At 41.3% G+C, this 14,164-nt stretch overlaps 1 protein-coding gene across 2 annotated transcripts in view; it reads right to left on the bottom strand.

The window, feature by feature from the left end:
* TANGO6 (transport and golgi organization 6 homolog) overlaps positions 1 to 14,164 on the bottom strand; it is a 184,537-nt gene that overhangs the window by 26,340 nt on the left and 144,033 nt on the right. For both annotated transcript variants that reach the window (XM_061387714.1, XM_061387715.1), the window contains exons 16-17: positions 12,107 to 12,258; positions 3,128 to 3,241 (exon numbers count right to left, since the gene is read on the bottom strand). In XM_061387714.1, the coding sequence (XP_061243698.1) occupies positions 3,128 to 3,241; positions 12,107 to 12,258 (266 nt within the window). The remainder of the gene's footprint in view (positions 1 to 3,127; positions 3,242 to 12,106; positions 12,259 to 14,164) is intronic.

The raw sequence follows: 14,164 nt of genomic DNA, 5'->3' as shown, positions 1-14,164 counted from the left end.
TTTCAGAATAAACAAGTCACCTTGCAAAGACTTAACTTAGGAAGAGTTAGAGAGTTAGGCACAATTTTCCCATGCTGTCTCCCATCTCATAATCTCCATGATAAGGAGGGCTGTTCTTAACTCTGAGGCCAACAGAAAGCACAGGTCTAAACATATCTCCTCTCCTGGGTATTCCTTGTAAATTCAATTTTCAGCAAAGGTAAGGCAGAATTAGCTTATAAAGGGGGTTCCCTTCTGGCTGCAGGTTATACTTGGGAATGAGTAAATAAACAGATATGCTCATAAGGCCAAAACAGGGCTAAGCAGAGAAAGTGTTGCTGGAGAGGGTGTGGAGAAAAGGGAACCCTCTTACACTGTTGGTGGGAATGCAAACTAGTACAGCCACTATGGAGAACAGTGTGGAGATTCCTTAAAAAACTGGAAATAGAACTGCCTTATGATCCAGCAATCCCACTGCTGGGCATACACACTGAGGAAACCGGAAGGGAAAGAGACACGTGTACCCCAATGTTCATCGCAGCACTGTTTATAATAGCCAGGACATGGAAGCAACCTAGATGTCCATCAGCAGATGAATGGATAAGAAAGCTGTGGTACATATACACAATGGAGTATTACTCAGCCATTAAAAAGAATATATTTGAATCAGTTCTAATGAGGTGGATGAAACTGGAGCCTATTATACAGAGTGAAGTAAGCCAGAAAGAAAAACATAAATACAGTATACTAACGCATATATATGGAATTTAGAAAGATGGTAACAATAACCCAGTGTACGAGACAGCAAAAGAGACACTGATGTATAGAACAGTCTTATGGACTCTGTGGGAGAGGGAGAGGGTGGGAAGATTTGGGAGAATGACATTGAAACATGTAAAATATCATGTAAGAAACGAGTTGCCAGTCCAGGTTCGATGCACGATACTGGATGCTTGGGGCTAGTGCACTGGGACGACCCAGAGGGATGGTATGGGGAGGAAGGAGGGAGGAGGGTTCGGGATGGGGAGCACATGTATACCTGTGCTGGATTCATTTCGATATTTGGCAAAACTAATACAATTATGTAAAGTTTGGAAATAAAATTAAAAAACAAAAAAAAACCCCTCAACACTCAGAAAACTAAAAAAAAAAAAAAAGAAAGAGAAGGCTATATTTCCCTCCAAAGTGGCTATTCTAGCTATGTACAAATGGGAAAGAGGTAAAAGCTACCCCATTGGTGGGGGTGGTAATGTCTTCCCTCTCTGATTTCATCCTATCTCCTGATCTTCTGGACCTCACTTCTTACTGGACTCTTTGCTTTCTTTTCAAGCTGCTGGGACCACAGTTTGTAGGCCGGCACATCCACAAGAAACAGAGAATTCACTGAAACCTAGGATTATCTTTTGGCACTCTGCAGCTTGAGAGACAGTGATTAAGAGGAAACAAAACAAAACAAAACTTCACCAACAAAGCGGCATTTTCATTTCAGCTGTTCCTGGGGGCAAAACAGAGCAGTGAAGAAAATCTTAGATTGAAAGCTCTGTGGTTATCTCCGCTTCTCATTAAAGTGTCCCTGATGATAATCACACCTACGATTACAAGACTTAACACACCTGGTCTCAAGGGCGCAACAGGAAGAGAAATCGTACACTCATCCCATCTCATTTCCTTTTCTTTATTCACTGAGTAAGCACAATTTATACATTTCAGTGAGTAAAGACTGGAGACAGTTTGGAGAACAGAGGTTTTTCATTCACGTGGCTTTCTGAAAGTGACACAAACCTTCCATGGCTACAAATTATTTCAGTACTGGTGAGACAACCAGTGTTGCTTTCAGTGGCTATATACAGATGTGAAAAGATCTGGATAGCATTTCTATTTCTTCTTGTACTTTACTAACCAGACATTTGCTATGCTACACACATACACACACATACTTTTTCTCTCTCTCACTGAGTAAAGGTGTATGCACTTACAGAGTTTTAAAGATTCAGTTTAATAGTGTTGTAACTCAATTTTTAAAATAAATTTTTATTTTGACATAATTTTAGACTTACAGAAAAGCTGCAAGGACAATAAAGAAGATTCCTGTATACGCCTTACCCAGTTTCCTCTGTTGTTAACAACTTACATAACAATGCTATATTTGTCAAGAGTTTTGTAGATTTTGACAGTGGGTTAAAAAAAAAAAAAAAAACACTGACTTTTAAAATTCCATTTTGTACAGCAGATTCTCAACAAGCGCAGTGAGTACCCTAAAACCATTATCTGAAATGTCGAGTTACGATCTCTCTGTCCCCCACTCCAGTCAAGGTCCTAGATAAAATAACTGGGGGATAACTAATGCTTGTACAAAAATGGTGTCGGGAACTCAATTTGGCAAAATTCTAGCATGAACAAAGCCAAGTGTCTAACAAACACTTTCCTAATGCCTTCACTGACACTTGGTTAAATACTGATGTGCCAGCCGTAGACAAGCATTGTGGATGCCAAAAAGTGAATTATTAATGCAAACTCTCTTTATAAAGTCAACTGGGAATGTGTTTCCAATAAAATCAAGCAGAAAATTAATTTAGAGGCCATTCATTCTCAGCACACACGTGAATAGATATACTTTCTTCCTAGACTGGCCACACACTGGGGAGAAATCCAGCCAAACCCACTTGGAGGAGGAATAAAAGTTTAATTTATGCAATGACTAAAATCTCATGGATTGCACTCACAGCTAGAAAGGAGACATTTGAAATGAAGCCCTTTAGTGATTCCATATGAACAATGAAATGAGTCAGGAAGACAAATCACTCAAGTTCACGCTATAAAAAGCAGGCTTGGTGCGGTCCATAGCTCACCCTGGAACCTGTCCCTCTGAAGGGAATGCTGAGGCCCAGGACCTCAACCTATAAACTTGTGTCCTGGTTTTTCTGGAGGTTAGTGTGCAGTTTGCCCAATGTGACACAGAGAAAATAGAGACTCTTACTGAAGATGCAAACAACAGAATTTTCCTGCTATAACAATCCCTGATGACTGATTCATCTGTATGAATTCACCCAGGAAAAAGGTTCCAGGCCTGTCCTGGTGAAAGGAAGACTGATGAACAGATAAAAAACAAAGAGGGAGGGAATTTGCAAATAGTAAGAGACTGACTTACCTCAGTGGCCTTCTGGCTGAGTCCCCGAAGCAGCAGCACAATCACGTGGATGGCAGCTCTCCGCACTTGAACTTCATGGTCTGTTTTCACCACAGCGATCAGACAAGCTGTTACCTAGGAGGGTGAGAGAAGACGAAGTCAATAAAAATCAGAGTTGCACAATTACCTAAAGCCTTTCAACTGTGTTCCACTTTCTACACATTCATTGCAAACAATCTGGCTTAGCCAGGGATGGACTGCTTCCTCATTCTCCATGAAGAGGGAGAGATCTAGTGGTGGAGACCTTGATTTAGTCTGGCTTTTCTGGAAAGGGGCAAAATCTGGTTTGGAATTCAGGAGGGAGATTAGGGAGTGGGAAGGAAATATACGTGCATATAATAAAGGCATGGTCAGAGGTAAATATCTCCTCCAAAGTGGGATGAACTGTTACCTACCCCACTTTGGGGACATCAAGTCAAAGAAAGAAAAACTGGTCTGAAACACGGTGGTGTATAGGGACTTGAGGCCCCTTAAGATTGAGCCAAGCAGGCTTTCGAGTTCAAGGCCTGGCAAGAGGATCAATGTGCCAACTGATGAAATTTTCAGTCCAGGGATAGAGAAATACATAAATATTCAAACTGATATTCTAGTGCATCCAGATACCCCATCCTACAAGTCCAGTGTATGGCCCATGGGAATCACCAGGGATCAGTTTCTGAGACTCCCTGCCTGGGCATCTTCACTTGTGGAATGGGTCTTTTAGCGTTCATTTACTTTAAAAGACAGTTCTATAACAGAAAAGACTTGGGAATTCTTTGCAAAACATGGTGCAAGATATATGGTAATAATTATACGTCATAAAACGAAAATTTTCTATACCTTGTACCAGCTATCCTGCTCCCACCCAGCTCCTGGTAGGCACCACAAAAATATTCTAAAACCTCCATAAAGCGATACCACTAGAAACAGCAGCAACGATCCTTTATGAGGTATTTGTGCAAGATCGAGAAGGAAAAAACAAACATTGTGAAGTGTAACCAATGACAGCAAAAATCTGAAGGTAAGTCTAAATTATTCACTTGGTTTTTTACATACTTTGTTATGTGATTTACTGTGTGAGTGTATATCTTGGCCAACTGGAAGGATTGCTAACCATGATAGAGAAAATAGCCAGATTGTGTGCTTGGGAACATGTATAAATACATATTACATTTAAAGAATGGTTTTTTAAAAAGGTTTAAAAAAAGCACGTAGGCACAAATGAGGAAATAGCTTGTGCAGAAATTTTAACTATGCAGGTTGTATTTTTCACAGCTTTCAAACAGTTGGGCATAGTTCAAAGTGTCTAATTAATCAGCGATGGCAAAGGGATTAGAAGTAGCTTGTTCTTAAATATAATTGCATCTGTGATACACTGGCATTTAATCAAGTTGTACATCTATTAGACAAGCCTGACGCTTACAAGTGAAGGGAAATTCCAGAAAAACTCAACTCTTTGAGGACTGTTTCTCAATAAGACTCAGCAAGCTGCTTCTGCTTTTGACCTGGGACCCCAACCCAATGCCATCAGTGGCTTCCATGCCTCCGGCATTAATGGTAGAAGCAATTCAGTCCTCGGAGGAGTCCCTTGGGTGACCTCCAAAAAGGCAACAGTATAATAGGTACCTCCACTTGCAGGCTTAGTATTTACGAGGTAAGAGCTGAAATCAGAGAACAAGTTGGAGCTAGGTCCGAGGCCTTCCTGACACATAAAAGTTTAGCTTATTCAGTCTGATAACTGAAGTATGAAAGCCAGCCCAGGTCCATGTAATACATAGACTCTCCAAAGCCTTTTGCCTGCTTACTTCAAGGTTTAGTTTTGGCCCATATTTCTACATTTGGTGGACAAAAGCCTCCTGGCCCGGAACCCCGCCTGATCCAATGCTTCTGCCTCAAGGCTCAGTGTAGAATCAGCTCTGACTGTCAGGCATTTATTCCACAGTCAGGATAGGCAAAAGAATCTTGACTGGAAAAGGGCTTCTGCTGTAAGGCCAGCGCTGAATCTCTGTGCTACCTTAAAGGTGCGACTGGGAGAAGCCGGTTATTCCACACCTTGCTGAGATCAGCCGTAATGGCCTCCTGCTCTTGATGACTTATGACTAGACTGTACCAAGTCCATCTGCAATCAGCCACTCAGGACAGGCAGGCAGAGGTCTGTGACCAGAAGTATTTCTGGACCTTCCTCAACACCTTCATCACAGTACCAAATCCCATTACATGTATACAATGTTTGGTTGTGCAAAATGTTTTTTAAAGCATCAGAATTTTAATCCGGTCTTGCACATACCATCAAAAGATACAAACAGCTTATTCTGTTCAGGTCAAGCTCCCATAACCAACTCAGAACGCTGTCCTTCGGCAGGCCAGTGGGGCAGACTCCTCGTCAAACACTGCAAGCAGGGAAGACGCCTGGCCGCTCTCTTCCATCTGGCCAGTCTGAACAAGTCACTCTCATGGCTGGTCGCTCTCACCTCCAGCCCCAAGGACATACTCAACACTGCCTTCCACTCCCCTAAAAGCTTTGGAGAACAGATAGATGATGTAAGGTCTTTACTAATTTATGAATTGGGATAGTATTTCTCTTCTAAGTCTTCCCAAAGGGCAGAAACCCTTTCCATGGTATCTTCATGTCACCTGCCCTAAGGGCCAATGCACCTATTCTAATAAACCAAACTATGGAAGGCTTTTTTTTTTATTGGCTAAACTATGTAAATCATCTCCACTTCTGAAAGCCGTGCAGACAGAAAAACGACGATTGCTTTGGAAATGCTAAAGGTCAGTTTAACCAATTTGACACTTGATAGGAGCCAACAGAAATATGGAAAAATATCACTCCCCAAATAGCTGGTGCACACCAAGCATAACCAGAACTATATAAATAAAGATAAAACAAATGGCAAGAGGGCCAAAAATAAACTTTGGAAAATTTCAGAAGAGAAGTAGGCAGGGTTCAGGTATCAAGAAAGCATGATTTCAATTTTCCAACAGCACCTTCCTCCCCTTTCCCAAAACTTCCTCTGTTAAAATCCAGTCAGTCTGCTAACCTGTTCAATACTAAATCATTTGTCTTTCTGTCAACTAAGAAACTTTAAGGTGGGACAAACTGAGAGAGTAGCACTGACATATATATACTATCATATGTAAAACAGCTAACAGGAAGCTACTGTACAGTACAGGGATCTCAACCTGGTGCTCTGTGATGACCAAGAGGGATGGATGGGATGGAGGTGAACATGGGAGGGAGGCTCAAGAGGGAAGAGACATATGGGTACATGCAGCTGATTCATGTTGTTGTATGGCAGAAGCCAACACAACATTGTAAAGCAATTATTCTCTAATTAAAAATAAATAAAAATAATCTTGCAATTGAAAAAAAAAACAAAAACTTTAACAGCCAGGCAGGATCCCTCTAATTCCATGTTCTGCTTGCTCACTTAACCTGATGAGAAACAGAACCGCGGTGGCTCTGTTCGCTTCCCTGAGGTTTCCCAGGACAGTCACACGAGCCCTCATCTCAGTGCACGAGCTGTTACTGAGAAAACAGCACTGATGGTGACAAATCTGCTCATCAAATCTAATCACCATTCACTGGAATCAGAGGTGACAGCTCTGCATCAGCCTTCAAAGCCCGGGTCTGCGGAATTCTGGGCACCACTTTACAAGTGGTTTGCTCCTACACTTGTCACCTGGGGCATATCTTATCTCCTGCTCTGAGGATGGGCCTCTCACTGCAGTTCGCTTAAATCATATTTACTTTTCATGGAGAATGATAAAGATGAAAGAGACTATCAAGATTTGGTTTTAAGCAACACAGTTCTTGACAAGAACAAGGAGAAATTGGGGAAAAATAATAATAGTTTCCAGACAGGTTAAATCTTGACATCAACAGAGAGGAAAAACCTGAATTCCCAGTAGAGGCTGTGAAAGGGCTGGTCCTTTCATATCCTTTTATGTTCCTTCCCTACCTGTAAGCAGTGTCACGACACAGACAGTACCCAAGTCTGGACTACCCAACAGGGTAGACAGCTTTGTTCAGAAGCCTGAGAGCCATAGCTATGACCCCTGGATCAGATCATGTTAGACGCGCCTAATGGAGGCTGGTTTGTTCAATTTTATATCAAAACAGGTTACACTTCCCCTTTCCTCTGCCTGCCTCACGCTTGATCAATGTGACTTCCTTGCTGCCCCGACAGGCCTACCTGAGGGTCCCAGCTCTGTGTTCCCTCAGGACCTTGGGCTTGTCACGGGATATCACTCTATTCCACTGTCTATTTATTCCTATGTGCCACAGTTTACTGAGATTTCCCTGGGGGAAGAGATTGGCTCCTTTGTGTCCTTTCATATACCTGACACATGACAAACACCCATGAAAAAGAATTCCTTCAGTTTGCAGCCAAAGACACATTTCCCCAGAGGTAAAGCTCCTTCTCCACTAGTACATGCTGGGGTCAAGCATTTCTGAGACCACAAAAGACTTCAACAGCTTTCATGAGACAGTGAAAAAACTGTAGAAGAAGAAGACACAATAAACTTTTAAAATAGATAGGACTTCCCTGGTGGTCCAGCAGATAAAAATCTGTCTGCCAATGAAGGGGAGGCTGGCTCAATCCCTGGCTGGGAAGATCCGACATGCTGCAAGGCAGCTGAAGCCTGTGTGCCACAGCCACACTCTAGAGCCTCTGGCTACAACAAGAGAAGTCACTGCAATAAGAAGCCTGCGCATTGCAACGGAGAGCAGACTCTGCTTACCGCAACTAGAGAAAGTCCATATGCAGCAATGAAGACTCAGCACAGCCAAAAATAAATAAATAATTTTTAAAAAATAAGTGAGATAATTTCATTCCTCTGCTCTGGTTACCCATCTCACTCACAGTAAAAGTCAAAGCCCAGAAGGCCCTCTCCCCATGTATCTGCCAGGATCTGCTCCTGCTCCTGGTCCTTCATGTGTGCTTAGGTCACTCATCACTGAAGCTTTCCCTATTCATCCTGGTTCACAGATTCACCTACAATAGCAAACTCCCTCCATGCCCTTGCCTGACTAGACTCATCTCCTTAGCACTTACTCTATATGACACAGTACATATTTGTTGACTTGCTTGTTTGTCACCCAACCGTCCTCTTTAGAATGTCAGCTTCATGAGGACAGAAACTCCGTTCTGTTCAGAGCTGGATCCCAAGCATGTGGCTTGGCTCCAGTCTCATAACTGGCACAGAGGAAGTGCTCAGGAAGTATTTTTCAAACGAAAAACAAATGAATGAACAACTACAAAAAAACCCAGGCCAAATCTCCCACTTATTTGATGTGAATGAACAAGAGTAGCCTGACTACAGGAGGACTCAGTAGCTGAAATACTAAGACTGTCAGGTGTCCAATCATGTTCAAACTTGCAGTCCACCAAGGCAGCTGGTTTGGCACTGATGACACAGCAAGCGTGGGGTACTACATAAGAAAGAGCATCTAAAAAGAAGAGACAGGAATTATGTGGGATGGAAACACCTGGTTTTTCAAATCAGAGGGAATACATTGTCTTCTGAAGTTTCATTGCCAAAAGCAAGTGCTGTTAAAACAAAACTGCATGACCCTTCCTGTCAGGAGCTTTTCTCATATGGCAACTCTCCTTCTTTTTCAAGGGCACAAAAGCAATCTTATAAACAAAATGAAAACATTCATCGAGAGACAATACAGAGGAGTCGTTAAGAGCACAGGTTCAGGAACCAACTGCCTGCATTCAAATCCCAGCCTGGCATGACCTTGGCAATGAATTTAATCTCTCTTATTTATTTACGTAGGCTGTGTCGGGTCTTAGCTGCAGTGCATGGGCTCTTCGTTGTGGCACGCTGGCTCAGCTAAGACCCGCAGCACATGGGGTCTTAGTTCTCCGATCAGGGATTGAAAGTGTGTCCCCTGCATTGAAAGGGGAATTCTTAACCACTGGACCACCAGGGAAGTCCATAACATACTATATATTTTAACAAGTATATTATTTATTGTCTGTCTCCTCTCACTAGAACATCCCATCCAAGATGATGGGAGTCAATGTCTATTTCGAAGAATGATACATATCCATAATGCTGTTTAGCATATATGCTGTTTGGCTCTCAATAGCAATTGTTGAATGAATCACTGTATACTGTATCTAGGCATATATATTATCCTAGATCCTTGTAACAATCCTGCATTATAGATATTTTAATCCCATTTTCTAGGTCAGGAAACCAAGTTCAGAATCTAAGTCATCTGACCAAGTGAACACACAGGTAAGTGGGTGGTAGAGTGGGCCTCATTCATTCCCATCCCCAAGTATGCTTGGAAATTTGGTTCTCTTCCAACAGGTCAGGTGGGTCTCCAGAGAGATGACACTTCTTTTTTTTTTTTTGACACTTCTTAAATGTCGCAAAACCTGCTTTGGCACAATCTTTCTAATTAACCAAACCAAGAAATTTCTCTAACACTTTCAACAGGAAATCATATGCTATCAGCATGTTACAGTTTCCTTAAGAGAAGAAAGGAAAGATGAATGGTCTCAGTTTCTGGGTTCAGAGAAGATCATGATGTCAAGCATAGTTTGAGTTCACTGGTTTTAGAAAATGTATGGGATATGGTCAAATCTGAACTGATTCACTTGGAGATCTGGATGACATTTTTCTTCAGGTCATATATTGTATTGTTAGTCATTCAGTTGTGTCTAACTCTTTGCAACTCCATGGACTGTAGCCCACCAGGCTCCTGTGGGCTCCTCTGTTCATGGGATTCTCCAAGCAAAAATGGAAATACTCCATTCCCCACGGAGTGGGTTGCCATGCCCCGCTCCAGAAGATCTTCCCTACCCAGCGATCAAACCTGGTTCTCCTGCTTTGCAGGCAGATTCTTTACTGTGTGAACTACAGGGAAGTACCTATTCAGCTCATGGCTATGTTCAACAAAATTGGGGGATGCTCCCTCAACTCTGAAGATACTAAAAACCATTGAGTTGTACTCTTTAAGTAGGTGAATTATGTACAGTATGTGAACTCTATCTCTGTTATTAGGAATAATAGTATTTGGGTTTGGTTCAGATCATGGTCCAGGAGTTTTTTTCAGTTCATGGTTTATGGTTCAGTTTGGGTTGAGTCACATGATCAGATCAAATAAACGGAGGGAAAAAAATGGGAGCCATTTCAATACTGGACCCAGAATATTTATAACAGGCTGAAATCTTTAGCTAATATAACAAAACAGGCCTGCAAAGTCCTTAACTGTTGCAAGTTAATAGACTAAACAGTAAGAGAGTGCAAAGTGCCATCTAAAAAAAGTAAAAATCAAATGCCCAGTGGTTCATGTGTATTAGCACACTGAAAGATTTTAAGTTGGTAAAAATCATTGTTTTTAAGTTATTAAAATCTTAAATACAAAGGGGGTTACCTGGTGATCCAGTAATTAAGAATCCACCTGGCAATGCAGGGGACGTCAGTTCGATCCCTGGTCTGGGAAGATCCCATGTCCTGTGTGGCAACTAAGCCCGTGAGCCACAACTACTGAAACCTGTGCACCTAGAGGCCATGCTCCACAAGCAAAGCCACTGCAACAAGCCCGCACACCGCCACTAGAGTAGTCCCCGCTCAGGACAACTAGAGAAGAGTCCGCATGCAGCAACAAAGACCCAGCAGAGCCAAGAAATAAACATAAATAATTAGATTTCAAAAAAACAAACAAACAAATACAGAAAGTTGGGCATAGGGCTATGCCTCTTGGGTTAAAGGAAACAACTGATGTATAACTTCCTAAAAATCCTATGTTGGAATTTAACAATAAGAGGAGCCTTTACAATCAATTCAACAAAGCATATAAGCTGAGGAATCAGGAAATACCATAAATTCAACTGTATGTAAACATCCACGAGTGTGTTTTGCCACCTGTTGATAAGACATAACCAGACACTGAAGAAAATTCCTTCTCAGTAGGTACTTCTTAAGATTTGATGTTCAACATGGTCAGTCCTAGGACACTGAGTAATGTGAAAGAAGCCAGTATTACAAATTTTCTAAGTTTTTGTTCTTGTAATGTGCTCCGTATGAGAAAAATCTAGTCTCTTATAAATAAAAAGGTAATATAAACTGTATTCTATTTACATATTTATAATTTATAAGCCATCTTCTTCCATAAAAGATTTAAGATGGTGAAGCCCATTAGTAGTAAAAAGACTCCTGGTCACATATTAACTAGTCTTCTTTTTGCCCATCATCCGCAAATAGCAGAATGTCTAATACATAGTAGGTGTTCAAGATACATGTTAATATACTGATGACTAAGTAAACACAAAGGCAAAGATAAAATTTAAGAGGCTAAAGAAAGATATTCATAGAAGACAACAGTGTGATGTACCTTTCACCAAATCTGAAACTCTAACACCAGTCTTTTAAACTCCAAACACTGGGGAAGCGAGCATCCAGTGCTGATATCTGTATGGCTATTATTTTTTGCTGCTCATTTATCCTTTACCTACTAGGTACTAGGCACTGGGTATAATGTGGTGAACAAAACATGGAACTTAATTAGTCTCTTCTAGTAAGACCCTGTCTCCCTGAACACAGGATATCTCCAATCAGTGGGGGCCAATTAGAATATGTATTTGCCTGAGACGTTTCTGTGAACAGAGATGACACTCATAGATGGCCCAGAGATCTAGGGCAAAGTTCTGTTTGGCCTTCCTCAAAGTTTCTTCTGTTCTGTTTCCTTGGAATCTTTACAGTATATCCCCCTTTTATGGCTTAAAGGAGGTTAAGATGACTTCCTGTCACTTGCAATTAAAAAATTCTTACTAATACAACTTTCAACATACATATGAGACTATCAAGGCTGAGGGTGGTTAAATGACTTTCTAGATCTAGAAAAAGAACACAGGTCTCCTAACTCCCAGGGCCAAGCTACATTATAGGTCCAAGTAAAAACAAGCTATAGAGAAAGGAATCAATCTGCAATACCTCATGAACCACGGAGCCCAGCATGAAGTCCAGCCTCTGGCACAGCTCTCCAAGGTTGGACAGGCTGCTGGCTCTGTGAGCACTATCCGGATCTCTTGCTCCTCTGAGGAAGGTGTGGATTAAAGGTTCTCGGTACTTTGAGACCATGTCCCCTGTAGCAAAAGAGAAGAAATCACAGTCTTTTAAAACAAACTTTCAACTTCTTAAAGAAGGAATAATATGTCACCATTGAACAGTGTATGGTGTTTTATGCTTTTCAAATTACTTGTATAACCATTAAAAAATCATATCTGGAAGAATAATGTTAGGGAAAACATGCATGATGAATTATTTTGTGAAAAAGCAATTTATATATATATATGAAATAAAAATATATATATCATAAGTATATAGCTTAGTAAACTTTCACAAATTCAATACAACTCTCACAGTCACACAAATAGCAAGTTTGGTCCTAGGCTAGACCCTGGTTAGTACTTTTCCTACACTATCACCCTACCTACTCAAGCAAAGTGAGTGAAAGACAATCAAGGCATTTTGGATCCTTGTCAAGGAAAGCTCGACAACTTATTTATTGACAGACCTACTATGTGCTAAGCACAGTTGCTAATACTTGGGATACACCTGTGAACAAAAGAAACAAAGAGCCTTGCCCTCTTGGAGCTTCCATTGCAGTAAACTATACAGTAGGTTAGAAGGTAATAAATGCCATGAGGGGCAGCAGGAGAAAAGCAGGGTAAATATATCAGAAGGAATGAGGATGGTGGCAGATTTGTTTTTATTTTATTATTATTATTTTTTGGCACACAGGATCTTAGTTCCCCAAGCAAGGATTGAACCTCTCCCTCCTGTGGCAGAAGCTCAAAGTCTTAACTACTGGACCACCAGGGAAGTCCCAGACTTCTTCATTGAGATGGTTGAGACATTTAGTCAAAGGCTAGAAGGTGAGGCTGTCCCCATGTGGATATGGTGGGGAGAAGCACATTAGGAAGAGGGAACAGCCAGGGTAAAAACCCTGTGGAGGAGCATCAAGAAGGCCCAAGATGGGACTTCCCTGGAAATCCTGGCTAAGACTGTGCACTCCTAATGCACGGGACCTGGTTAGGAAACTAGATTCTGCACGCTGCAACCAGCCAAATAAATAAATTAAATAATTTTTTTAAAAAAGAGAAAGCCCAAGAGGAGGCTAGAGGGGAGATGACAAGGGCGGGTGGTGGTGCAGATCTTGCAAGGCTTTATAGACCTCTGTAAGGACTTGGACTTTTTCAGAGTAAAATGAGGCCTTTGGAGGATTTTAAGCAAAAAGATCACTCTGGCTGCAGTGCTAAGAACACACCCTAGTGTATGTGAGTATGTATGTCTTGTGGAAACAGGGTACAAATCAGGAAGCTGCTTGACAGAGAATGGTAACTTGAGTAGAGGGGGTGAGAAAGATTCTGCATATTTTCTAAAGACTGTACCAACATGACTTTCAGATGACTCCAATGATGACTCCTAGGATTTTTGCTTTTGCGTGGTAGGATGAAGTTACTACCAACTAAGATGGGAAAGGCTCCAAGGAAATCAAGTTTGGGGCAGAAGAAAAAGTCAGAATTCAGTTTTAATATGTTGAGCAAGTAGAAGATATACAAAGTGTTCAGAAAAGAGAAGTCTAGGTTGAAGATACGCATTTTTGAGTCAAGGGAATGTAGATGATACTTAAAACCTTGAAACTAGATATATAATCAAAGAAGTGAGTTTAGGTAAGGAAGGCAAGTAGACCAAGGACCAAATCTGTATGCTTCCTTCAACCTTAAGTCTGGGATGAGTCTGGGAAGAGAAGAACCAGCAAAGGAGACTGAAAAGAAATAACCAGCCACGTAGGAGGAAAATTAGCATGGTATCCTAGAAATTAAGAGAAGAAAGTCTATCAGAGAGTAAAGAATGGTCTGCATTAACTGCTGCTAAGTAAGGTAAAAGAAGACTAAAAACTGACGATGAGATTGAGCAACAATGAGGTCACTGTTGACCTTGACAAGAACCGTTCTGATGGACTGGTAGGGGTGAGCACATGACAGA

This window comes from Bos javanicus, chromosome 18 (genome assembly GCF_032452875.1).
Source record: "Bos javanicus breed banteng chromosome 18, ARS-OSU_banteng_1.0, whole genome shotgun sequence".
NCBI lineage: Eukaryota > Metazoa > Chordata > Mammalia > Artiodactyla > Bovidae > Bos > Bos javanicus.
The sequence above is the reverse complement of the archived record's forward strand: the minus strand, read 5'-3'. Positions and strand labels throughout refer to the sequence as shown.